Below are 27,367 nucleotides of genomic sequence, written 5' to 3' on the forward strand. Positions count from 1 at the left end.
TGGAAGGGATACTAAAGAAAAATATGACAGAAAACAGTGTGGGCTGGTTTGTTTTCTCGCTGCCTACCCACCTATTAAAACAATGTTAACGGAGATGTTTTCGTTTCTGTGGTTTCCAACAGAATGTCACGTTTGGATCCTGGCTGCCTGAGTCGAATTTTTGTGCAAACTATCATCTAGCCAGTCGGTTGTGCAATAACTCCATTCTATTAATATTTAGCCAACGAAGCTGTGAAAACTGACATTCTGGTAGGGATGAGTTTTATCCGTGTAATGCCCTGCTCAATAGGGACTGATGTGTGAGCTTTCAATACCATAAATTTATTTCACAATCAGCAGCCAATAGCTGCGGTTACAGATTGACAGGCAATCTTTGGTATGTTGGCTAAAGTCCTCACAGAGATTATAAATATGCCTGGAGTCAGACTTCCTCTTTCTTTGGTTCTGCATAGGAATGGGACGCAGTTCCGAAGGCCCGGCTCACTTCAAGGTAAATCGACTGCTTCAAATTAACATATAGACCTGCATGAAATTTATGGCTTGGAAATGTTTAAGTATGGCTTAAGGCCAGGGATAAGGAAATCTGTCAGTTTTTGTTTCTCTCTTTATCATTTTTTTTCTAGTCTTAGGTTTGATTCTTTGCATTTCTACATTGGTTTGCATTTTTTAAAAAACTCCTCATGCAAGTTCACCACCATTTTATTGCAATTTTCTTCCAAATACACGCTTGTACACAATTCTGCCTAGTACACACTTCTTTTTGCAGCAGCAGTTTCGCCTAAAACAATGTGGTTTTGAATGTTTTTTTCCACCAATGTGCATTTATATGCACACTTTATTGTAGTACATGTGATTTTGTACACATTACTCAGCTGTTTGCGCACTCTTTTTAAAGCGTGAATTACCGTATTTTTCGCTCTATAGGACACACCGGACAATAGGACGCACCTTGTTTTAGAGGGGGGAGAACAAGAAAAAAAAATTTCTCCCCCTCTCTGCCCAGCGCCCCTTCAGCGAAGCGGCAGGAGGCGCTGCGCAGAGAGGGTGAGAATTCCCCCCCTCTTGTTTTCCCCCTCTAAAACAAGGTGCTGTTTAAGGTGCGTTCAGTCACCATCAGGCGGCTACCTTGGAAGCCTGGAGAGCGAGAGGGGTCGGTGTGCACCGACCCCTCTCGCTCTCCAGGCTTCAGGTTCCTTTCGACCTGCTCTTTGGGGCTGGCAGGGGGAAGCCCACTACCAGCCCCAAAGAGCAGGTCAGGGAGCAGCGAAAAGGCGTGCAGCGGAGAGGCTGCTGCCATAGCCGCGCGTCACCTCTCCAGCCGGGAGAGGGTCGCAGGCGGCTTCTTTAGCCCCACGCGCGCTCTCCCGGCTGGAGAGGTGCCGCACGGCTATAGAGGCTGCTGCAATAGGTAAGTAGGTAGATTTCCCTTTCAACCCCAAATGAACCAACTTTCTCCCCCATCTCTACATGAGGCAAAGGTGATGGAAGTGTATTTTGTAGCTATTATAAGAGGATAAGGAAACCACGAGACCAGAGAACAAACATTGAAAACTCTTTTTAGCACTGTGGAAGGTAAACAGGGAATCAAAACAGACCACAGATGTTGCATGGAGTTCACAGAACATGGGACTTTCGCTTAAAATAAAGGAAATCTCTTCAAACAAGAATACAAATCAACCCTGCTTCACATTGATTCTAATACAGTGGTACCTTGGGTTACATACGCTTCAGGTTACATACGCTTCAGGTTACAGACTCCGCTAACCCAGAAATAGTGCTTCTGGTTAAAAACTTTGCTTCAGGATGAGAACAGAAATAGTGCTGTGGTGGTGCAACGGCAGCAGGAGGTCCCATTAGCTAAAGTGGTGCTTCAGGTTAAGAACAGTTTCAGGTTAAGTACGGACCTCCGGAACGAATTAAGTACTTAACCCGAAGTACCACTGTACATATTCCTATCTCAGAAGTTTTCAATGACTATCATTCTGCATATGGTGACAGATGGCCAACTCAACATTCAAGCAATTTCTAATGCTACTTTTGGCCAAACTTAGTTAGGTGCCAGTCCGTACATGACCCAACTTGCTGTTTTGCGCCATTCGAAATGTATGGATTATTCCCAGGTTGATAAAAGCGGCTTCCACGGTGTTCATTTACTGTGAAACGAGCCATGGGGCACCTGAAGAAAGCATCCCTTCTTGTGCTTCCCCAGTTAAGCACCTGTTCCTCTCAGAGCTCGTAATAACAGAAGAATTGCAGTATTTCCTCATGTGTAGATAAGCCATGAATGTGTTGCTGTTCCAGCCTCTACAGCTCTCCCTATACAGGATAGTAGTGACCTATCCTGTAGATTGAGTTCTAGACATTTCTTTCTCTATAGACCATCTCTCCCCTCTAGGGACCAACTCTTACCACCATAACAGTTCTCTTTCCAAATAGTACAGTGGTACCTCGGGTTAAGTACTTAATTCGTTCTGGAGGTCCGTTCTTAACCTGAAACTGTTCTTAACCTGAAGCACCACTTTAGCTAATGGGGCTTCCTGCCGCCGCCGCGCCGCCGGAGCACGATTTCTGTTCTCATCCGGAAGCAAAGTTCTTAACCCGAGGTACTATTTCTGCGTTAGCGGAGTCTGTAACCTGAAGCGCATGCAACCTGAGGTACCACTGTATTACCTTCTACAGTGCTACCTCGGGTCACATATACTTCAGGTTACATACGCTTCAGGTTACAGACGCTTCAGGTTACACACTCCACTAACCCAGAAATAGTGCTTCAGGTTAAGAACTTTGCTTCAGGATGAGAACAGAAATCGTGCTCCGGCAGCGTGGTGGCAGCAGGAGGCCCCATTAGCTAAAGTGGTGCTTCAGGTTAAGAACAGTTTCAGGTTAAGAACGGACCTCCAGAACGAATTAAGTACTTAACCTGAGGTACTGCTGTATTTATTTTCTTTACTCTGCAGCCTCTCAGTTGCACCTGGGGCAGATGGGGCAGGGATTCATGCAAAGGGCGAGCACTGGAGGGAGGGAGCGTTTACTCCTTTCCCCACATACAATAGTCCCAATAAAAATCTACCCAGAACCACCTCAGGGATTGGGAAAAGAGAGGATGGATGGCGGTTAACAGATTGAGGTTGAATCCTGACAAGACAGAAGTACTGTTTTGGGGGAACAGGGGGTGGGCAGGGGTGGAGGACTCCCTGGTCCTGAATGGGGTAACTGTGCCCCTGAAGGACCAGGTACGCAGCCTGGGAGTCATTCTGGACTCACAGCTGTCCATGGAGGCGCAGGTCAATTCTGTGTCCAGGGCAGCTGTCTACCAGCTCCATCTGGTACGCAGGCTGAGACCCTACCTGCCCACGGACTGTCTCACCAGAGTGGTGCATGCTCTGGTTATCTCCCGCTTGGACTACTGCAATGCGCTCTACGTGGGGCTACCTTTGAAGGTGACCCAGAAACTACAACTAATCCAGAATGTGGCAGCTAGACTGGTGACTGGGGGCGGCCGCCGAGACCACATAACACCGATCTTGAAAGACCTGCATTGGCTCCCAGTACGTTTCCGAGCACAATTCAAAGTGTTGGTGTTGACCTTTAAAGCCCTAAACGGCCTCGGCCCAGTATACCTGAAGGAGCGTCTCCACTTCCATTGTTCTGCCTGGACACTGAGGTCCAGCTCCAAGGGCCTTCTGGCAGTTCCCTCCCTGCAAGAAGTGAGGTTACAGAGACCCGGCAGAGGGCCTTCTTGGTAGTGGCGCCCACCCTATGGAACGCCCCATCAGATGTCGAAGAAATAATCAACTATCTGACTTTTAGAAGACATCTGAAGGCAACCCTGTTTAGGGAAGTTTTTAATGTTTGATGTTTTATTGTGTTTTTAATATTCTGTTGGGAGCCACTCAGAGTGGCTGGGGAAACCCAGCCAGATGGGCAGGGTATAAGCAATCTATTATTATTATTATTATTATTATTATTATTATTATTATTATTATTATTATTATAAAAGAGAGAGAGCCCAATTAACAACAGGATGTGATTTGGGTTCTCAGGGTGTGGAATCAGAGTTGGTATTCCACTTCCACCTTTCAAAAAATGACAGCAGTGATTTGGATCTGCTAAACTGTGCACGTCTCAAAGCACCCCTAGTGATGGCAGGTAAAGAAAGCATTCGTTGCTGAACTCTTGCAGTCTCCCCTGAGGTCTGGCTTGCCACATTTACTGTTTTCTGGCCTTCACCTTCTTACACTGAACCCAGGACTCCTGGGCACATTGCCCAGTACGGAAAGGAATACTGGGCTGTAGCTCTGTGGAACAACATGTGCTACTTGAGTACCATTTTGTTTGTCTCAAGTCAAGCTCCTAGCTCTTTGAATAGTTCCTCTGATGCTGCTAACAGCAGCAAAAGGGAAAAAGAAAAAAAGCAGCATAAAACAGTTAGATGCACGAAACTGCATCTAAAAAGAAGTAGATGTAGAAAGGACAGTATAGTAGGTGCCTGGCAAACTACTTTGGGAAAAGAAATCCACAACTGGGGCGCCACCACTGAAAAGGCACTCCCTCTCCGATAGATACAATCCTCACTTCAGAAGTTGAGGGCACCCTTAAGAGGCACCCCCTTGACAATCTTTATGTGTAAGGAGGTACCTGTATTGGTTTGCCCCCAAAACATTGCAAAAAGCGCTCCCCCCATCACTATCCTCATCCTCCAATAATCACATACGTGCAATACTGCTTATATAATGTGTTATGTACTGAGTTGAATAGGATCCAAAATGCAGCAGTCTGATTGGTCCTAGAACAATAGGATTCAGAATGCAGCAGTCTGATTGGTCCTAGAACAATAGGATTCAGAATGCAGAAGTCTGATTGGTCCTAGCACAATGGGATTCAGAATGCAGCAGTCTGATTGGTCCTAGCACAATAGGATTCAGAATGCAGCAGTCTGATTGGTCCTAGCACAATAGGATTCAGAATGCAACAGTCTGATTGGTCCTAGAACAATAGGATCCAGAATGCAGCAGTCTGATTGGTCCACAGGAGCCACCCAATCCAGCTCCAGGTGGAAATGAATCCGCAACCTGATTGGCCTACAGGAGAATCCCGGAAATAGCCAATCACGTGGGGCCCATTGTGTAAATAATTTATATAAAGTAGACATTCTGGGGGAACTTCCATTCCTCCTCACCACTATGAGCTGAGTAAAGAGCATGAAATCCACTCTCGACTCCGAGTATATTTCATAATGGATTCCAACAGTTCATCCAAAGCTGGGTTGATGTGGCTGTCATTCCACGGCTCTCCACTATTTGGGGATTCTCAACAGAACTATGAATTCCTTTAGTAATGTTTCAGCTAGTATTCTTTGATCAGCAAAGCCTACACCTGTTTGCAAGATTTTTCTGGCAGCCTCTCCTCACCTGGAAGTGAATGCCTGTTTCCCCTCATCCGGCTTCAATTTCAGCCAGGTGGGAGATTTCTTGGAAGAGCAACGAAATGGCAAACCAACACAGACACCCCGTTCCCCTCCTACTGCAAAGCCCTGTTCCCCCTCCCACAGGTACATCTGGAATGTGGCTTGGAATGTGGCTATAATGTGCCCACCTGCCTTGATCACACCCAGCGCATTAGCACAGCAGCGCCAGGTTCAAGCCAGAACACAAACTCTTCCTGCATTCCACTCTCTGATTCCCTCCAGATGTGATGGTCTACAGCTTCCCTCACCATGGTCAGTACTAAGGGATGATGGGAGCTGTAGTCCACAGCTGGAGGACCTATCCCTGGTTAGCTATCCCTGGTTCAGTCTCTTAACAATCCTCTTCTTTTATTTCCAGCAAAAGGCTGATGGGAACCATGCCGGACCACCAATATATCCTGAGCAGAAGGATTTTGATATGATCTATAGAATTGAAGATGCGCCACCTTGGTATCTCTGCATCCTGCTGGGATTTCAGGTAAAGGTGTAATCAAGCTCCACTTGTGACGTGCTTGGAGGAGTGGAGCCAAAGAAACTCAACTGTTCCTCATGACTTTTGTGCATTTCCCCCATTCCAAATAACTCTCACGCTGCTTTTTTCCTGAAACTGCTTTATCAAGGTCTCTAGTTGTTAAGTATTCAGATTTTGTTATATGATATAGTAGCCTCGTTAGCAATACTATTGTTGCAAAAGTACAGGGAGTAAAAGTTACTAGGGGCACACATAGGGTGCTTATAACTTTCCATTCATTGTTTACATTGATTAAATAATTGGCCTTGTTGATTTACAGTGTTGATTTCTATGGAACTGTTTGCCTTGATCTTCCCTTTTGACTCTCCCTCTGTACTTTATTTAAAATGCATTTTAAATTCCGTGCAGAGTTAACTAAGACGCTGTGCCACCCCTCCACCCAAGTAAATTCTAAATAGGTAAAGGTAAAGAGACCCCTGACAATTAGGTCCGGTCGTGACTGACTCTGGGGTTGTGCCGCTCATCTTGCTTTATTGGCCAAAGGAGCCGGCGTACAGCTTCCGGGTCATGTGGCCAGCATGACTACGCTGCTTCTGGCGAACCAGAGCAGCACACGGAAACGGTTGGCAGGAGCTGGGACCGAGAAACGGGAGCTCACCCCGTCATGGGGATTCGAACCGCCGACCTTCTGATCGGCAAGTCCTAGGCTCTGTGGTTTAACCCACAGCGCCACCCGCGTCCCAAATTCTAAATAGTGTCCTATAATTGCAGCTGCTGGTTTAGTGATAAATTGGGTGCATATTCACACTTAAGCTGTATACACAAACAAGGTGGCAAGTTGGATCTCCCTACGGGACAGTTGAATATTCCTACATTGCCGGGGGTTGGACTAGATGGTCATCGGGTCCCTTTCATACTCTCCAGTTCTATGCATCTATGGTTCTATGAATAGCAGGTGTGTTTTTCATGATATCAGGAACTGAACGGGACTGTAGGGGAGGTATTTGGACATTTGGGGTTCCTCCAGGTATTTTTAAAAATACTTCTGCAAACCCTTGGGGTTTCTTTGAGCGTGTGGACAAGTCATTTTGGCTTCAGTTGACGATCAGAAGGTTGGCGGTTCGAATCCCCACAACGCGTTGCTTGTTCCCTGCTCCTGCCAACCTAGCAGTTCGAAAGCACATCAAAGTGCAAGTAGATAAACAGGTACCGCTCCGGCGGGAAGGTAAATGGAATTTTCGTGCGCTGCTCTGGTTTGCCAGAAGCGGCTTAGTCATGCTGGCCACATGACCCGGAAGCTGTACGCCAGCTCCCTCTGCCAATAAAGCGAGATGAGCGCCGCAATCCCAGAGTCGGTCACGACTGGACCTAATGGTCAGGGGTTCCTTTACCTTAACCTTTACCTATTGCTTGACACCTTTTGCTATTAAAAGGAGTGATCTGGATATCTCACAATTAGTATTTTTTTTAGATAACATTTAGATAACATTTTATTAATTTCCCCCAAAATAACAAAAAAACCCCCACAAAAAGCAAAACCACAACAATACAAATTTAAAGCAAAGCAAAACAAATATATAAATTCAAATCCTAAATCTTAACTCAGTTGACTTCCCTCCATTCCCCCTCTTGGTTCCATTCCCCCTCTTGGTTCCATTATATTAGCTTATTCATGCACGTCCGTACAGCCTTACATTCTTAACAATCCAATTTTAAAACCTTATTCATCTTAATGCAAGTGACTTTTAAAAGTTCTACTAATGTAAAAATCCGTACACAACCCTTAAAAAGTATGCCTTAAAGTATGCCTTTAAAAAAAAAAGCCAATGTCCTCTTCTTTCTTGGGTTTCAAATTAACTAATATGTCTTGCATAGTTCTTTAATTAATTTTCCCCAATCTTATCTTCTTTGGCGGTGGCTTCTTCTATAGGGATGGGCTGATCTTGCAGGGACAAAGTCTTTTGCTCTATAAGCCTATCAGGTCCTATACAATCTCAGTACCATAACTTCAGGGTTTTTTTAACAACAATCATTTCCCACATTCTCTCCAAATCTTTATATGTCTTTCCCCAGGCTTTTTTAATATTAAAAAAAGCCTGGGAAAAGACACATAAAGATTTGGAAGAAACCTGGGAAAAGACGATGGGTATTTTTTAGGCATGCATGAGCTATATCTGCTAATAATGTTTGCGCAATCAACAGCCCAAAAGAGAAAATACACATGGCAGAATACACACGAACTAAGACACTAGTCTGGAGGGACCCTTATGTGATTGATTGATTGATTGATTGATTGATCAAATTTGTATACAGTGGTACCTTGGGTTAAGTACTTAATTCGTTCCGGAGGTCCGTACTTAACCTGAAACTGTTTTTAAGCTGAAGCACCACTTTAGTTAATGGGGCTTCCTGCTGCTGCCGCGCCGCCAGAGCACGATTTCTGTTCTCATCCTGAAGCAAAGTTCTTAACCTGAAACACTATTTTTGGGTTAGCGGAGTCTGTAACCTGAAGCGTATGTAATCTGAAGCGTATGTAACCCGAGGTACCACTGTACTGCCCTATACCCGTAGATCTCAGGGTGGTTTACAACATGAAACGACAGTACAGTGGTACCTCTAGATCAGTGTTTCCCAACCGGTGTTCCGCGGCACACTAGTGTGCCACGGGACGTCGGCTGGTGTGCCGTGGGAGGGAGGCGGGCGAGTCGGGTGGCGAGAGGCGGGGCGGCGGCGGCGAGCACACGCGGGGCGGGGAGCGAGCTCCCTCCCACATCCCATCGCCCCGTGCTCCGCGCTGGTGTCCGCAAGCCTTGCGCACCCGGGGGATCTCCCCCCGGGAGCGCAAGGCTTGCGGGCAGCAGCCTGCAGCGCGGAGCACGGGGCGCCCTCCAGAGGACGCCCCGTGCTCCGCGCTGGTGTCCGCAAGCCTTGCACACCCAGGGGATCTCCCCCCGGGAGCGCAAGGCTTGCGGGCAGCAGCCTGCAGCGCGGAGCACGGGGCGCCCTCCAGAGGACGCCCCGTGCTCCGCGCTGGTGTCGGCCAGCCTTGCGCACCCGGGGGATCTCCCCCCGGGAGCGCAAGGCTTGCGGGCAGCAGCCTGCAGCGCGGAGCACGGGGCGCCCTCCAGAGGACGCCCCGTGCTCCACGCTGGTGTCCGCAAGCCTTGCGCACCCGGGGGATCTCCCCCCGGGAGCGCAAGGCTTGCGGGCAGCAGCCTGCAGCGCGGAGCACGGGGCGCCCTCCAGAGGACGCCCCGTGCTCCACGCAGGTGTCCGCAAGCCTTGTGCACCCAGGGGATCTCTCCCCGGGAGCGCAAGGCTTGCGGGCGTCAGCTGGCAGCGCGGAGCACGGGGCGCCCTCCAGAGGACGCCCCGTGCTCCACGCAGGTGTCCGCAAGCCTTGCGCACCCGGGGGATCTCTCCCCGGGAGCGCAAGGCTTGCGGGCGTCAGCTGGCAGCGCGGAGCACGGGGCGCCCTTCGGAGGACGCCCCGTGCTCCGCGCTGGTGTCGGCCAGCCTTGCGCACCCGGGGGATCTCCCCCCGGGAGCGCAAGGCTTGCGGGCAGCAGCCTGCAGCGCGGAGCACGGGGCGCCCTCCAGAGGACGCCCCGTGCTCCGCGCTGGTGTCCGCAAGCCTTGCGCACCCGGGGGATCTCCCCCCGGGAGCGCAAGGCTTGCAGGCAGCAGCCTGCAGCGCGGAGCACGGGGTGCCCTCCAGAGGACGCCCCGTGCTCCGCGCAGGTGTCCGCAAGCCTTGCGCACCCGGGGGATCTCCCCCCGGGAGCGCAAGGCTTGCGGGCGTCAGCTGGCAGCGCGGAGCACGGGGCGCCCTTCGGAGGCCACCCCGTGCTCCGCGCTGGTGTTGGCAAGTCTTGCGCACCGGGGGGTCTCCCCCCGGGAGCGCAAGGCTTGCGGGCAGCAGCCTGCAGCGCGGAGCACGGGGCGCCCTCCAGAGGACGCCCCGTGCTCCGCGCTGGTGTTGGCCAGCCTTGCGCACCTGGGGGATCTCCCCCCGGGAGCGCAAGGCTTGCGGGCGGCAGCTGGCAGCGCGGAGCACGGGGCACCCTCGGAGGACGCCCCGTGCTCCGCGCTGGTGTTGGCCAGCCTTGCGCACCCGGGGGATCTCCCCCCAGGAGCGCAAGGCTTGCGGGCGGCAGCTGGCAGCGCGGAGCACGGGGCGCCCTTCGGAGGACGCCCCGTGCTCCGCGCTCATGTTGGCAAGCCTTGCGCACCCGGGGGGCGCATGGGGCGCCCTGAAACAGAGGGTTCCCCATGCTGCGGACTGTAGCCGGACGCCGGACGCGCGGGGCGCCCTGAAGCAGAGCGCCCCTCGCGCCAGTCAGACATGGGCCAGCCCCACAAGCTCGGGGGACAGCGGGGAGGCGCAGCACCGCCATCCCACTGTTCCCCGACCTGGTTTTTTAGGGGGGAAATAAAGGGAAAAAAAAATTCCTTTATTTCCCCCCTCAAAAAAGTAGGTGCGTCCTATGGGACGGAGCGTCCTATGGGACGAAAAATACGGTACTTACTATTTCATAATAAAGTAATTATAAAATACTTTCTTTGTGTTTATTTGATTCCTATTAAAGAGAGTTACTTTATATATAGTCAATATAGGCACAGAGTTAATTTTTTAAACATTTTCTAATGGTGGTGTGCCTCGAGATTTTTTTCATGAAACAAGTGTGCCTTTGCCCAAAAAAGGTTGGGAAACACTGCTCTAGATGCGAACGGGATCCATTCCGGAGCCCTGTTTGCATCTAAAAGCAAACATAACCCGTGTCCGCACGTCTGTGCATGCGCGGGTCACGTTTCGGCTCTTCTGCGCATGCACGTGGCGTGATTTTGAGCGTCTGTGCAAACTGCGAAACCCGGAAGTAACGCGCTCCGTTACTTCCGGGTTGCCACGGAGCACAACTCGAACGCGCTCATCCTGAAGCTCATTCAACCCGAGGTATGACTGTATTAGAAAACACAAAATGCACAATAAAAACAAGAACTACCCTATAATCTCAATCCCACAACACATTTAAAAGGACATAGAATGTTAATCAGCCAAAGGCCTGTTCTTGTTTTTATTGTGCATTTTGTGCTTTCTAATACAGTGGTGCCCCGCAAGACGAATGCCTCGCAAGACGAAAAACTCGCTAGACGAAAGGGTTTTCCGATTTTCGAGGTGCTTCGCAAGACGAATTTCCCTATGGGCTTGCTTCACAAGATGAAAACGTCTTGCGAGTTTGCTTCCTTTTTTGTAAAACCGTTAATACCCGGGGAATCCGCGCTCCGCAAGACGAAAAAATCGCAAGACGAAGCAACTCGCGGAATGAATTATTTTCATCTTGCGAGGCACCACTGTACTGTTCTTTTATGTTGTAAACCACCCTCAGATCTACGGGTATAGGGCGGGATACAAATTTGATCAGTCAATCAATCAATCAATCAATCAGTCAGTCACATAAGGGTCCCTCCAGACTGGTGTCTTAAAGAAAAACATTTTCTCCTGGTGCCTAAAGGAGGGCACCAGGCGAGCCTCCCTAGGGAGGGATTCCACAAATGGGGAGCCACTGCAGAAAAGGCCCTGTTCTCGTGTTGTCACCCTCTGGACCTCTTGAGGAGGAGGCACGTGAAGAAGGGCCTCAGAGGCTGAAATCTCAGGGGTAGGTTTATACGGAAGTATTGCGGTCCTGAGCTGCGGTTTAAATTTTGGGAACGTGTCTAATCAGGTGCTCTTTTGACCTAGCCTCCTTCCCATTTCCCCCCTCCAGCATTACTTGACATGTTTCAGTGGCACCATCGCAGTTCCCTTCCTACTGGCAGAATCCCTGTGCGTAGGAAAGGACCAATACACCATCAGCCAGCTCATTGGTACCATCTTCAGCTGCGTGGGGATCACGACTCTTATCCAAAGCACTGTGGGAATTAGGTATGTTTTGCTCAGCTCCCCACCTCCCCACCCTTTGGTGAACTTAAGGAAGTTGTGGGAGGCTGATGGTGGCAAGTCACCAGTGGCGTAGCGTGGGTTGTCAGCACCCGGGGCAAGGCAAGTAATTTGCGCCCCCTAACCCGTGGATTTGCGCCCCCTAACCCTAACCCCCAGATGTTGCGCCCGGTGCGGCCGCCCCCCCCCCCCGCGCCCCCCACACTATGCCACTGCAAGTCACACTCTCTTTCTTTCTGGCAATCCAGGTTGCCTCTGTTTCAAGCCAGCGCCTTAGCGTTCCTGGTTCCCGCCAAATCTATTCTGGCCTTGGAGAAATGGAAATGTCCTCCAGAAGGTAATTCAAACTTGTTTCATCCTGAAGGTTGTTAGGAGATAGAACAGGAATAATAAAAGTCAATCCTTTATTAGGCATAGCAAACTGTACATTATCAAACAAACACCGTATACAAATTGTGCAAAATACAAATTCAGCATAACAAGGTTTGTCCCAGTCAGATCTTTAACTCCAGAGAAAATCAATTTGCATAAATAATATAATATAACGCTACCGCATCACCAATCAATTAAGAACCTCTAAATCTCTTTATAATGGCCCAGTCTTTCTACATGGACAGCACTCAAAAATTCAGCCACTATTAAAGTAATTTGATCGTTCCTGTCCGAGAGCAGGTCCTGAACCGTTGGTGGCATAGAATTGAGCCTGTTGAGTTGTAAGGCCTCTAATAATTGTCTTCTGGCATAATTGCCAAAATCACAAGAAAAGAAAATATGCTCCAAAGTATCAGGTTCCTGTTTACTACATTTGCAGAGATGCTCTGATTCTGGGAGAGCTAATTATCTTCCTCTTACTATCATTGAGGGAAACATATTAAATCTGGCTAACATAAACAGCCTGCACAATTGATGATTCTTCAGATTTGTCATGTATCCCTTTTGAAAATCTCTATACAAAGGGAGATTTAAATAGAGGGGAGAGCAAGTGAACAAGAATAATTTGAGGGACCTCTCCATGCTTCCAAGATGGTAACATAATGCGCAGTCAATCTGTGAATCTGCCAATTTCGATTTCTCTCGGTTATGCCTATCCTGATTGTTATATTTAGTTTTTAATATTTGTACTATGTTGTTAGCTGCTTTGGGTTAGTTTTTGTTTTTAAAAAGTGACTAAAATGCAATAAATACTAAAATCCTCACTTTTCGAAGCTTAAATTCAGTGTCCACATCAGTTTGTAACTCTTTTTAAAAGAGCTGAAAATTCACCAGCTGTTCACTCCATATTTCTGCTAATAGAGAGGGAGCTTGCAACCATATCTCATGCGGCAATTATTATAGCAGTGAATGTGCAGGGATAGAGTGGGAGGATGGGTAAGAATTTCAGTGCTCCGTTAAAAAAAATATTATGTGTCTGGCGCTGGGAAGCAACAAGAAGTGCAGACTTGGAAGGGGGAATGCTTGGATTGCGTGCAACAAACGTTTAACAACTGTGCACTTGTTGTGTTAATTGCTGACTGTGTGGAAAGTGCCTCACTCAGAAAGGTTGAGTAACGCTGCGTAAGTGTCAGGGAACTGACATCGGAGTCAGAGGTGGAGGCAAGGCTCCCGAGCGATGCTGGAGAGGGGCCCAGCAGGGAGAGAGGAAGCCCATCAGCTGGGGAAGGAAATCAGCGCAACACCAGTAGAGAAGGGGGGCAGATGGGGGATTCGGAGAGGGGTCTCCAAGACTCTTCGCCCGAAACTAGTGGGGAGAGCATGGGCACACCTCTGCCCACTCCCTCCCTGCGCAGAAGATTTCCGCGCAGGGAGAGTAGGAGGAGACTTGGCGTCAAACAACTTCTTTGCTACAGATAGGTAGCCGTGTTGGTCTGCCATGGTCAAAACAAAATAAAAAAATTCCTTCCAGTAGCACCTTAAAGACCAACTGAGTTAGTTCTAGGTATGAGCTTTCGTGTGCATGCACACTTCTTCAGATACACTGAAACAGAAGTCACCGGACCTTTCTATATAGTGAGAAGGTGGGGAGGGGTATTACTCAGAAGGGTGGTGGGAATGGGTGATTGGCAGATAGCTGCGATGAGCCTGTTGACGACTCTTAACGACTGCAATAGGTCTAACAGGAAAAAGCAAGGGGTGAGAAGGTGAAAAATGGCTTTGTCATGTATAATGAGATAAGAATCCAATGTCTTTGTTCAAACCAGGTCTCTCCATAGTTTTAAGTTTGGTGATAAGTTGCAATTCATAGTTTTAAGTTTGGTGATAAGTTGCAATTTGGTGAGAAGCTGCTGAATTGCAACTTATCACCAAACTTAAAACTATGGAGAGACCTGGTTTGAACAAAGACATTGGATTCTTATCTCATTATACATGACAAAGCCATTTTTCACCTTCTCACCCCTTGCTTTTTCCTGTTAGACCTATTGCAGTCGTTAAGAGTCGTCAACAGGCTCATCGCAGCTATCTGCCAATCACCCATTCCCACCACCCTTCTGAGTAATACCCCTCCCCACCTTCTCACTATATAGAAAGGTCCGGTGACTTCTGTTTCAGTGTATCTGAAGAAGTGTGCATGCACACGAAAGCTCATACCTAGAACTAACTCAGTTGGTCTTTAAGGTGCTACTGGAAGGAACTTCTTTGCTGGAAGAGGTTCAAAAAACGCCCACTGACAGATTCTGCCAGCGACTGAGACAGCCATGAAGTGAAGGGCTGTTAGCCAGGACAGGTTTAACCAGGTAACCTAGCCAGCAGTGGCGGTAACTTAAGCACGAGCAACCCCTTATAACCATTACAGTAAGGCTTTGCTGCAATTAGCTGACATGCTTCATTTGCTAACTGATTCTCTCTCGGTCTCTGTTAAACAGGTTGCTTACTGGCCTTGTGCTTATATTTATCTGTTGACCTTTCTTGCCTCATTATGCAGGGGAGATCTATGGCAACTGGACGTTACCTTTAAACACGTCCCACATTTGGCAGCCGAGGATGAGAGAAGTAAGTTGAACAGCAGCCTTTTCCTGGAAGGGGTCTCATCTCTAACGTAACACAGGCTTTCATTTTTTATTTTTTTTTAAAAGATATTTATTAAGATTTTACAAAAAGAAACACATTCGTACACACAACAACAACAAAAAAAACATAGTCAAAAATACAAAAAAGTACACAGGAAAAAAAATACAGAAAAAAGAGTTTAAAAATACACCAACCTAAAAGAAAAAGAAAAACTCCAACTTTTAAGTTCATACTTAATTAACCTTCTTTCTTGACTTCCTCACGCCTCCCTTTTTTGTGTTCCTCTTTACCCAATCAAATACAGCAAATCCTTACCCTCTTTCAAGACTCATTTCTAATTATTTAATTCATTCTATTATGTCTCTGATCTTTCCTCCTTATAGTTTAAACACCTTTAACATATTATTTAATTTTGACATAATATAACTTTGGTCTTTCACCCTTTTTCTATTTCATTTTTGCATACTTTTTCAAACTGTATCACTAATGCCATATTATTTTTATATCCAACATCAGTTTAACATTCATAAACTTTGCAGTGTTTCTGCAGGTAGTCTTTAAACATCTTCCAGTCCTCTTCCACCGACTCTTCTCCCAGGTCTCGGATTCTGCCAGTCATTTCTGCCATCTCCATATAGTCTATTACTTGCATCTGCCATTCTTCCAAGGTGGGCATAACACAGGCTGTCATAGCCAAGGAGCTATTTGGAAGTAATGCATATTAAACAAAAACGGAAGCATATGAATCGATAAGGCTAATTTGACCCATCAACCTCCCTCTGCCTCAAACGCACAAACAAAACTCACTGCAGTCAGTTGAATGCAACCCTCTGGGCTCGCCAACGTGTCGTACCGCCAACGAAAACACATAAATGAATAGGTGAAGAAACCAGCGCTGTGGTGCTAACACAACCCCCTCTCTGCACATACACTATGCAAAAGAATGAAATATCATTACCCCCCCATTCTTCCCCCCTCCCCCCAACCTCACAATGCCTAACCCAGGCTTCCTCAACCTCAGCCCTCCAGATGTTTTTGGCCTACAACTCCCATGATCCCTAGCTAGCAGGACCAATGGGCAGGGATGCTGGGAATTGTAGTCTCAAAACTCAAAACATCTGGAGGGCTGAGGTTGAGGAAGCCTGGCCTACCCAGTAGAGAGGACTCTCTGAATTGAAAACGGAGACGTTACGTTGACCTTTGTTGTTGTTGTTTTCAAATTGTTTTATTAATTTTTCAAATTTATAACAAACATAAACAACATAAAAGAAAAAAAACATTACCATATAAAAAACAAACAAACAAACATTTATCCTACCTGTTATAATCATATTTTTATAACTGTTATTAAATGACTTCCTCAAATCCCTCAAGCTGTATTTCTATGTAGCTCATTATAGCAGTCTTCCAATACCAATTTCCAATAAAATTAACTTAATCAATTAACATCTTTCTTACATGGACCTTTGTTATCCATGGAAATCTTTCAGTAAAAACAAATTGAACCAAAACGGGCAGGGATATATTTTTGCTAATGGCTCCCTCGGCCAATAAAGCAGGATGAGCGCCACAACCCCAGAGTCGTCCACGACTGGACTTAACTGTCAGGGGTCCCTTTACCTTTACTAGCTCACTAGCGTGAGTGAGGAAGGATAATATTTAATCAATATAGTATGCAACAACGGCAGCAAGGATACTCATCGCTAAGAACTGGAAAACTCAAGATCTACCCACACTGGAAGAATGGCAGATGCAGCTGATGGACTATATGCAACTGGCGGAGATGACTGGCAGAATTCGAGACCTGGGAGAAGAAAGGATTGAAGAAGATTGGAAGAAATTTAAGATTTATCTACAAAAATATTGTGATTTAGAGGAATGTTAATAAGGATGCTTGGTTATAAATAATTGGCCATCACTAAATTGGATCGGAAATTGATGATAAATGAGATTAAGAGAAACAAAAATTTGTTGGAGAATTGTTACACTATATTGAATTGAGTGGTTATAAATTTGCAAATAAGATGATAATTTGCTTGAAAAAAATTATTAACGATGTAAGTGGGAGCGGGAGACGTGAGGAAGTCCAAAGAAGTTATGAAATTTTGTTATAACAAAGCAATGCTGTTTATTATCTTTGTATTTCTTTTATAAAAAACCCTAATAAATATTTTATTTAAAAAAAAAAAAATTTAATCAATATATCCTCTTCCCACATTTCTTGTCGCCAATACTAGTATCTGTGGTGAAACAGGACCTGATCCACATTGTGTCTCTTTTCTCCCATAGATCCAAGGAGCAATAATTGTTTCCAGCTTGGTTGAGGTGGTCACTGGTCTGGTGGGCCTCCCTGGGGCCATGCTAAACTACATTGGGCCCCTCACCGTCACTCCCACCGTCTCCTTAATTGGGCTGTCCGTGTTCCAAGCTGCCGGCGACAGAGCGGGATCACACTGGGGAATTGCAGCACTGTAAGCACCACTTTTTCAGTACTGCAGAATTTCAAATTGACGCAAAAGTCGAGTTGCAGAACTACAGTGGTACCTTGGTTTACAAACGTAATCCATTCCCGAAGTCCGTTCTTAAACCAAAGCGTTCTTAAAACAAGGTGTCCTTTCCCATAGCAGCGGGGGGACTCAATTTACAAATGGAACACACTCAACGGGAAGCAGAACATGTTCTGCTTCCAAGGCAAAGTTCACAAACCAAAACACCTACTTCCGGGTTTGCAGCGTTCTTAATCCAAGTTGTTCATAAACTAAGCTGTTCTTAAACCAAGGTACCACTGTACTGCATAATCTCAAAAGCAACAAACTGCAGATGCACAAACTAGCCAGTTGCCGAAAGACTTCCTCATCAAGTTGTTCGACTGCCGGGCCAATTCCCTTGTGTGTGATTATGCGTCTAATTTTGGAGCATTTCCTACTTGATCCTCAGTTTTACATGAAATGTGTAAAGTGCTCACTGATATGTTAGTTGTAATGATGTCGTTCGAAAGGGAGAGATAAAGGAAAAGGTCACAGAATAGTATAGGATTTTCTAGCTACTGCTTTGACAATTATCGAGATTCAGGTTTAAATTCCAAAATGTGTTTCTCTGGTACGTCAGCTTTGACCCTATAATATCTCAATTAAATCCTGATATATATTCCACTGTGACATAAAATCTTTGTAAAATCAGAAAATAAAAACTGATCTTAAATATACTGGGTACAATCCAGAGCAAACTAAGTACTCTGAGATTATTAGACATGAATTATTACTGCTATGTGGGCTCAACTATCTCAGGGTTGTGGGTCTAGATTCAGGTAGGTAGCCGTGTTGGTCTGACGCAGTCGAAATATATATAAAAATAAAGAATTGTCCAGTAGCACCTTAGAGACCAACTAAGTTTGTTCTTGGTATAAGCTTTCATGTGTATGCACACTTCTTCAGACACACTGAAACAGAAGGTTTGTGGGTGTTTGTTGTTGTTTAGTCATTTAGTCATGTCCGACTCTTCGTGACCCCATGGACCAGAGCATGCCAGGCACTCCTGTCTTCCACTGCCTCCCACAGTTTGGTCAGATTCATGTTTGTAGCTTCGAGAACACTGTCCAACCATCTCGTCCTCTGTCTTCCCCTTCTCCTTGTGCCCTCCATCTTTCCCATCTTTTCCAGGGAGTCTTCTCTTCTCATGAGGTGGCCAAAGTATTGGAGCCTCAGGTTCAGGATCTGTCCTTCGAGTGAGCACTCAGGGCTGATTTCCTTCAGAATGGATAGGTTTGAACTTCTTGCAGTCCATGGGACTCTCAAGAGTCTCCTCCAGCACCATAATTCAAAAGCATCAATTCTTCGGCGATCAGCCTTCTTTATGGTCTAGCTCTCACTTCCATACATCACTATTGGGAAAACCATAGCTTTAACTATACGGACCTTTGTTGGCAAGGTGATGTCTCTGCTTTTTAAGATGCTGTCTAGGTTTGTCATTGCTTTTCTCCCTAGAAGCAGGCGTCTTTTAATTTCGTGACTACTGTCACCATCTGCAGTGATCATGGAGCCCAAAAACGTAAAATCTCTCACTGCCTCCATTTCTTCCCCTTCTATTTGCCAGCAGGTGATGGGCCCAGTGGGTGTTAGTGACAGATTAAAATCAGAGGGACATTAGGGACTCTACTGCACTAATTTTTCAACTTGTGGAGAAAGAACGAATCAAATCCGCGAAGGAACAGAACAGCAGCAGAGTTGTAATTCCTAAGCACAAATCACTTTATAAGGCCAAATCCTGCTCCAGTGCAGTTAAATTTCTCCATCCAGAACAGATTCGAGGCCAGTTCATGTGACTTGCCGCTGCCAGCAATGCCGATTTTTGTAGATGTAAAAGTCAAAACTGCACAGATAACATTGCGTTCTTGACAAGTGAATCCTCAACAGTAGCAAAAGACGTGCAATTTGAAGTTGCATCAATTGGTTCTAATGTTTCTGTTCCCTGATTGCTCTTGATCTCCGCTTTTCACGATGCCTTCTTCTCTTTTGAACAGGTCGATTTTCTTAATCATTTTGTTTGCTCAGTACCTGCGAAATGTGTCTTTTCTCCTCCCCGGCTACAAATGGGGACAAGGGTGCACTGTGTTCCGAATTCAGATCTTCAAGATGTTCCCGGTAAGAAAGATCCCCATTGTTCAATGGTCACAGTCTGGTCAGATTTTGATGATTTCACTCCATTATCCAAGGGCTTGTTTTATTTATTTATTACATTTTAATTCCAAAAACAACCTCAGGGTAGTATATAAGGTTCACTTACCTGAATTCTGGGTGGGAGGCCGTTGCGGCCTGGCTTAGGCCCCCCCCCCAAAAAACATGGAGGAATTCTTTCCCGGCTTGTGGGACTTCCCGCCAAAATTCTTTATTTGAATCGGCTAATCAAGGCCTTGATGGGCAGACTGGAGTGAGCAAGTCTTCACTCTGGTCCGTCACTGGAAGGTTTAAGCTGACTGCGCCTTTTAATTCCAAAAACAACATACCAAATATCCTCTATTTTCCAGGACACGTCCTCATTTTCATAGGCATGTAAAATGAGAGTCGTCATAGCGATCCATAGCTAAAAGCAGAAGTCTACAAATGTGTCCTCTTTTTCTCTCTCTCTCTCTTCAAAATATGGCTTCCCTACCACCATTTCATTCCTGCCCTGTCGGATAGTTTTAAGCTCAGAGTAAATGACTGGTTCAAGGGAACTCAACAGAGTATAATAATAAAAATAATTTATTATTTCTACCCCACCCATCTGGCTAGGTTTCCCCAGCCACTCTGGGTGGCTCCCAACAGAACATGAAAAACACAATAAAGGCTCAAACATTAAAAACTTCCCTAAAAAGGACTGCCTTCAGATGTCTTCTAAAAGTCAGATAGTTGTTTATTTCCTTGACATCTGATGGGAGGGTGGTCCACAGGGCGGCCCCACTACCGAGAAGGCCCTCTGCCTGGTTCCCTGTAATTTCACTTCTCACTGTGAGGGAACCGCCAGAAGGCCCTCGGAGCTGGACCTCAGTGTCCGGGCAGAATGATGGGGGTGGAGACGTTCCTTCAGGTCTACGGGGCCAAGTATCAATGAAAATCACCTGGCGAGAATGAAATATTCCTTCACTAGCAAAGAGGGAGAGAGAAAGAGTGGCAGAAAGAGAGAAGGGTGGGGAAAGAGGGGACAGTTTGGTTCTCCTCAGTCCCTCACTGGCTTAAGCTGTCCACTGTCAACATCCCTCCAAGGAAATCCACTATATACCACCCCTACCATATCCTAGATCACAGATGTGGGGAACCTCCTGTCTGCAGGCCAGATTTGTCAGCTTGTCCCAAGAGGCCGTTTCTGTCGGAACCTGCGTTCAACCGAGCTCCTCCGGAATCGCCCTCCGACGATAATTAACGACCTGAGCCTCTAATACGGCTCCAAACACGTTCCCATTCCGCAGAGTTTCAAAGCAGCAGAAGTGACAAGAAATATGAGCTACATGCTAAGAGTTTTATTACTAAACTACACAGACAGAAAAGAAATACACCCTCTCTCTGCGAGAGCAGAGAGCAACTGAAAAACAAAGGGACAGGAAACCAGTAAACATCACATCCGTCTCCTGTCTTCCGTGAGACTTCCAACAGTATGGAATCTCTGGAATGTAAACAGAGTCCTGTGACTCCAAGCACTGCACAGTGGCAACACACAGAAACCAACAGTTTCCACCCCACACCTAACACCAGAAGGCCAAATTGTCCATTTGTTTTTGTTTTTTTAAATAATATTTATTAAATTTTGTTTGACAATAAATATATATAAAAACATATCAATTTCAGATATCATCATTTCATAAACATCTTTGGACTTCCTCACGCCTCTTGTTCCATTTGGAGCTGGAAAAAAGGACAGGATTTAACTCTTCCGTTTCCTGCCACTTTCCCCATCTGTTTCCCCACTCATGGGGGTCCCGGGTGCATGTTTAACTTGCAGATGCGTAGAACATGTAGCTAAACCCTTAGCAAGACACAGATGTGAAACTAGGAAGGGAACTTCTCTCTCTGTTTCTATTGAGAGCTCACTTTGGCTCGAGGGTGAAGAAAAACGTGGCGTTTCCATTTTCACGCAATAAAAAGAAATTAAAGGGTTGACATGTGGTGAATGCTGTGAGTGAGGAATTAATCGTGTTGATGGTCACAAAAGTGTCACTCGGGATGACAAATAGGGGACTTTTGAACTTGCACAACCCCGTTCCTCACAGCAATCGCAGTGGTGCTGAAAAAGCTGTCTCAGGGAAGAATCTAATGTTCCCAGTGACAAAACGTAGCAGGATGGATGCTAGGAAAATGCAATTTCAAGAGAAGCAATGTTTGGATTCCGTGCTATGGATGAGGGTAAAAATTGAAGCACGTTTATTGCAGGCACACACGTCATATTGAAAGGACCCTAACCTGTGGGTTGTATAATGCAACAGCCTCTCTGGAGCCTTGTCATCTTGGATACCAGAAATAATTTCAAAATGGAACGAGCAAAGACTTTTATTTAATTTACAGATTGCCTCCCCTGAGGCACCCCAGCGTGATTTACAACAGTTACATCCATAAAAATAGTTTAAACCATGGGTCAGCAAACTTTTTCAGCAGGGGGCCGGTCCACTGTCCCTCAGACCTTGGGGGGGGGGGGCAGACTATATTTTGAAAAATAGTAATGAATGAATTCCTATGCCCCACAAATAACCCACAGATGCATTTTAAATAAAAGCACACATCCTACTCATGTAAAAACACACTGATTCCCGGACTGTCCGTGGGCCGGATTGAGAAGGCGATTGAGTCGGATCTGGCCCCCAGGCCTTAGTTTGCTTACCTATGGTTTAAACAATCACATATGAGAGAGAGAGAGTTCAAAACAACCACCACACATAAATAAAATTATGTAAATTCAGTACAGCTACTAGTTGGGAAAGCTTATGCTCCTGTTTCCCTTCCCCTCTTTGAATTAGTCAGGCTGCAATCCTGTCCAGTTTCCCAGAAGTAAGTCTCATTGAACTTGGCAAGATTTAGGTAAAGGTAAAGGGGACCCCTGACCATTAGGTCCAGTCATGGCCGACTCTGGGGTTGCGGCGCTCATCTCGCTTTACTGGACAAGGGAGCCGGCGTACAGCATGACTAGGCCACTTCTGGCGAACCAGAGCAGTGCACGGAAACACCGTTTACCTTCCCGCCGGAGCGGTACCTATTTATCTACTTGCACTTTGATGTGCTTTCAAACTGCTAGGTTGGCAGGAGCAGGGACCGAGCAACGGGACCTCACCCCATCACGGGGATTTGAACCGCCAACCTTCTGATCGGCAAGTCCTAGGCTCTGTGGTTTAACCCACAGCGCCACCCGCGTCCCTGGCAAGATTTACGTCTGAGTAAATGTTCACAGGATTTGCTCTAATGCTGTGTGTGGCAAGTTAGGGCAGTGAAAGCAGTGGGTACCATTGCCATATCTGTTTCCTCTTCAGATCATTCTTGCCATCTTGGTGGTCTGGCTGCTGTGTTACATTCTGACAGTGACAGATGTATTTCCTCGTGATGTAGATGCCTATGGATTCAAGGCCAGAACAGACGCTAGAGGAGAAATAATATCCATTGCACCGTGGTTCCGTCTCCCTTACCCTTGTAAGTAACGATGGATATTCCTTTCCGACTCTTGCTTCTCCATCTCCCCAGCTTCCACCTTCACAACAACCCTCTGAGGTAGATCTGTGGGGTCAAAATCACCCAGTAAGCTTCAGAGCTGAGTAGGGACTTATTGGCAACTGTAAAGGTAAAGGTACCCCTGACCGTTAGGTCCAGTCACAGATGACTCTGGGGTTGCACACTCATCTTGCTCTATAGGCCGAGGGAGCCGGCGTTTGTCCGCAGACAGCTTCCAGGTCATGTGGCCAGCATGACTAAGCCGCTTCTGGCGAACCAAAGCAGCGCACGGAAATGCCATTTACCTTCCTGCCGGAATGGTACCTATTTATCTACTTGCACTTTGACGTGCTTTCGAACTGCTAGGTTGGCAGGAGCAGGGACCGAGCAACGGGAGCCAACCTTCTGATTGGCAAGCCCAAGAGGCTCAGTGGTTTAGACCACAGCGCCACCTGCATGCCAAATGTATGATGTGCAGAACCTCGTTAGAACACCCCCCATAGCCACAGCCCTCAGGATAGTCCATAGCTGCATCTATGGGGGAAGAGTCCAAAATTTCATGAATCTCTGTCTTCACACATACTCACTAAGTGCTAGCCATTATTGTTGTTGCTATTATTATTATTATTTATTAATAATAATTGATTGAGTTTATATACCACCGTATACCTGGAGGTCTCAGGGCGGTCCACAGAAAAGATCACTACATATATAATCAGAATAAAAACAATAACCCAATATCAGTCCCCCAGGAAAGAGCCACATTTTAAAAGGGTATAGGATATGTCCCTAGCTAGGTTTTGGGAATGAGGCAGGAGGATTCTAGGACCCTGTCAGAGCCCTCACACGTCCTTCCCAAAGCTTGGTAAACAGCAGGGGGAAGGTTGCAAGGGTGGGGTGAGTCAAATGTTGTTGAAGGCCGTCAAAAATGCCCTCAAAGGCCGCGTGTTGGACTGGCCTGGTATAAAGGATTGTGTGGGTTAATCTGTGAGAGAGTTGATGTGGTTTGGATGAGGAATAAAGTGTTCAGGCCAAGTGCCTTCTCGGTAGTGGCACCTACCCTGTGGAACGCCCTCCCATCAGATGTCAAGGAGATAAAGAACTATGCAACTTTTAGAAGACACCTGAAGGTAGCCCTGTATGGGGAAGTTTTGAATATTTGGTGTTTTATTATGCTCTTATATTCAGTGGCGTAGCGTGGGGGGTGCAGGGGGGGCCGGCTGCACCGGGCGCAACATCTGGGGGTTAGGGTTAGGGGGTGCAAATCCACGGGTTAGGGGGCGCAAATTACTTGCCTTGCCCTGGGTGCTGACAACCCACGCTACGCCACTGCTTATATTTGTTGGAAGCCGCCCGGAGTGGCTGGGGCAAATAATAAAATTTATTGTGATTATTGCTGCTGTTATTATTCAGTTTTAAAGCGAAGGCAATGTTCTTCTCCAGCTAACAGCTGCTCCCCTTTGCTTGCTCTAGGCCAGTGGGGCATCCCCACAGTGACAGCCGCCGCCGTGCTGGGCATGTTCAGCGCTACCTTGTGTGGGATCGTTGAGTCTATTGGCGATTATTATGCTTGTGCTAGGCTCGCAGGTGCTCCACCTCCACCTGTGCATGCCATTAACAGGTAGGAGAGATGCAGCTTCCTTGCATTGCATGGATATTTGACGCATTGCCTCAGGGAATGGTAGTTCAGTAGCCGGGGCACTAGGTCAGAGATGGGGAGCCTGTGGTCTTCTTGGACTCCCACCTTTCATGGATTAAAATAATCTAAACTGCAGGGGTCCTTCCTGCATTGTCTCTGTGTGGGAAGCTGGCCTATCCTACTAAATATACCGTATTTTTGCTCTATAAGACTCACTTTTTCCCTCCTAAAAAGTAAGGGGAAATGTGTGTGCGTCTTATGGAGCAAAAGCCAGAACAGCAAGAGTGATTGCTGCTTTCACTGCGCAGCGATTCCTCTTGCTTTTCTGGCTTCTGAGATTCAGAATATTTTTTTTCTTGTTTTCCTCCTCCAAAAAGTAGGTGTGTCTTGTGGTCTGGTGCGTCTTATAGAGCGAAAAATACGGCACTTGATTCCATTGAAATTTCCCGAAGTTGTTCCCACATCAAATGATGGAACTGTTGAAACAAATTGGAGGGGATGAGGAAACGGTCTTGCACAAGGTGTCTGCCACTCAACAGTCCAAATTTAAGCGGGTGTGGCGATCACACAGGGTCCCTGGACGATTCACCGTCTATTGATCCCTGTGCCACCACTTTATTTCTCGCTGCCACCACCCAGGCCCTGCCTGGTAAAATACTGAGTCCAGTCAGGGTTAAATTGGAACATAAACTTCTGTTTATTTATTGCAGTTTAACAAGAGTGTGGTTTCATAAACAGTATCAGTCAATTACATTCATGGGGTGCCTAAAGGTAAAGGTAAAGGGACCCCTGACCATTAGGTCCAGTCATGACCGATTCTGGGGTTGTGGCGCTCATCTCGCTTTATTGGCCAAGGGAGCCGGCATACAGCTTCCGGGTCATGTGGCCAGCATGACTAAGCCGCTTCTGGCAAACCACAGCAGTGCACAGAAACGCCGTTTACCTTCCCACCGGAGTGGTACCTATTTTTCTACTTGCACTTTGACGTGCTTTCGAACTGCTAGGTTGGCAGGAGCTGGGACCGAGCAACGGGAGCTCACCCCGTGGCGGTGATTCGAACCGCCGACCTTCTGATCTGCAAGTCCTAGGCTCTGTGGTTTAACCCACAGTGCCTCCCGCTTCCCATGGGGTGCCTATCCAGACCTATAACTTCCGCTATCTGCTCTCATTCACTAAACCACCTCTCAGATATTTACTTGTCTTCCTAGTTCCTAACTGTTTCTGACTCAGCTTATTTCGCTACACTAACTCAACCTACCCCCAAACTCTATCCCAATTCACTCCCACTCCAACCAACTCCCCAACTCCCAACAAACTCCTCCCAGAGCTGGTTTTATAGTCCCTCTGACTCCACCCCCCTGGGTCCTGATTGGGTAACCTGTTTAACTATTTCACCTCCAGCTCTCTCTTATGTTAACGTCACACCGGGGACATCCTGGAATTACAGAAGCCAATCCCAGATCCCAAAATGTCCCATTTTTTTGGTCTGGCGTTCTGGCACGAGTGAACTGACAGAGTGCCGGAACAAAAGCCGTTTGCTTTGGGGTCTTGTGCTACTGCGCATGTGCGAGAGCTCTGGACCAAATATGGCGCGTCCTGATTTGCGTCCCCAGGATGTTGGAGGGTGTGCAAGTGAGACCATTGGTTCAATCAACTCAGGATTGTCTGCTTGAACAACATCTGTACAGAATTCAAACAAGAGCCCTTCTGGATTCTGCCTGGAAACGCTAGCCCACTGTGCTGCGATCCTGTCTCCAAGCATGAGGAATGGTCATAGACTTGGGAGTTTGGTGGGGAAAGGAGGCTGTTTGCTCCTATTCCTGTTGGTGAGATTGCTTTTTGGGGTGTACCTCCTTCAGAGTATCTGGAATATGGGATGCAGCAGAGCAGGGCAAGTGGTTCGGGATATAATCCATCACATAATCTTGCAATGCCACTGCATCATTGTGAGATCATTGTGGACTTTAGGAAACGTAAATTGAATATTCAGCCACTTATTATTGAGGGGAAGTGCGTGGAACAGGTCTCAGTGTTTCGATTTCTGGGAATGGAGTTGAGAGACGACCTAACCCGGGGAGAAAACAGCAAAGACCTGATGAAGAGAGCGCAGCAGAGGTTATATTTTCTGAGAATCCTCCAGAAAAACAATCTCTCAGAGGACCTGTTGATGGCATTTTACCATTGTACTGTTGAGAGTGACCATTGACTAGGTCAGACTGTTGGTCCATCTAAGGTTGGCAGAGGTCCTTAACATCTTTATAAACTGTATAAACTAAGTCAGGGGGCAGAGAAGCTGTGGCTTTTCAGAGGCCACTGAACTATAGCTCCATCTCTGGCCAAGTTACCCCTCTGGTAAGGACAGAACTTATGGTCTGTGTGTGTGGTTTGGGAGCTGCACGGCCAGGGAAAAAAACAATGCTGTCCAGGGCTGTAAAGACTGCAGAGAGAATAATTGGGTGCACTCTTCTCACCTTGGATCAAATCTACGCTTCCAGGTGCCATAAGAAAGCGGCAGAGATAGCGCAGGATAGTACGCACCCCGGAAATGATCTCTTTCAGCTTCTGCCTTCTGGAAGAAGGTACAGGGTTATAAAGACCAGGACTAGCCGCCTGAGAAACTGTTTCTACCCAAATGCAATTCTGGTTCTAAACGCAGTATAAGGGGTCTCTATAGTATAGT

At 46.8% G+C, this 27,367-nt stretch overlaps 1 protein-coding gene across 1 annotated transcript in view; it reads left to right on the plus strand.

The window, feature by feature from the left end:
* Positions 1–426: 426 nt before the first annotated feature.
* The window catches only part of SLC23A1 (solute carrier family 23 member 1), a 40,879-nt gene continuing 13,938 nt past the window's right edge, over positions 427–27,367 (plus strand). Inside the window, exons 1-9 of the mRNA XM_081855576.1 lie at positions 427–490; positions 5,826–5,945; positions 11,705–11,862; positions 12,126–12,214; positions 14,798–14,865; positions 17,173–17,354; positions 19,403–19,523; positions 22,874–23,030; positions 24,522–24,669. Of these exons, the coding sequence (XP_081711702.1) occupies positions 455–490; positions 5,826–5,945; positions 11,705–11,862; positions 12,126–12,214; positions 14,798–14,865; positions 17,173–17,354; positions 19,403–19,523; positions 22,874–23,030; positions 24,522–24,669 (1,079 nt within the window). The 5' untranslated portion in view covers positions 427–454. The remainder of the gene's footprint in view (positions 491–5,825; positions 5,946–11,704; positions 11,863–12,125; positions 12,215–14,797; positions 14,866–17,172; positions 17,355–19,402; positions 19,524–22,873; positions 23,031–24,521; positions 24,670–27,367) is intronic.

This window comes from Podarcis erhardii (assembly GCF_964252035.2).
Source record: "Podarcis erhardii genome assembly, chromosome: 3".
In the NCBI taxonomy this organism is placed as follows: Eukaryota; Metazoa; Chordata; class Lepidosauria; order Squamata; family Lacertidae; genus Podarcis; species Podarcis erhardii.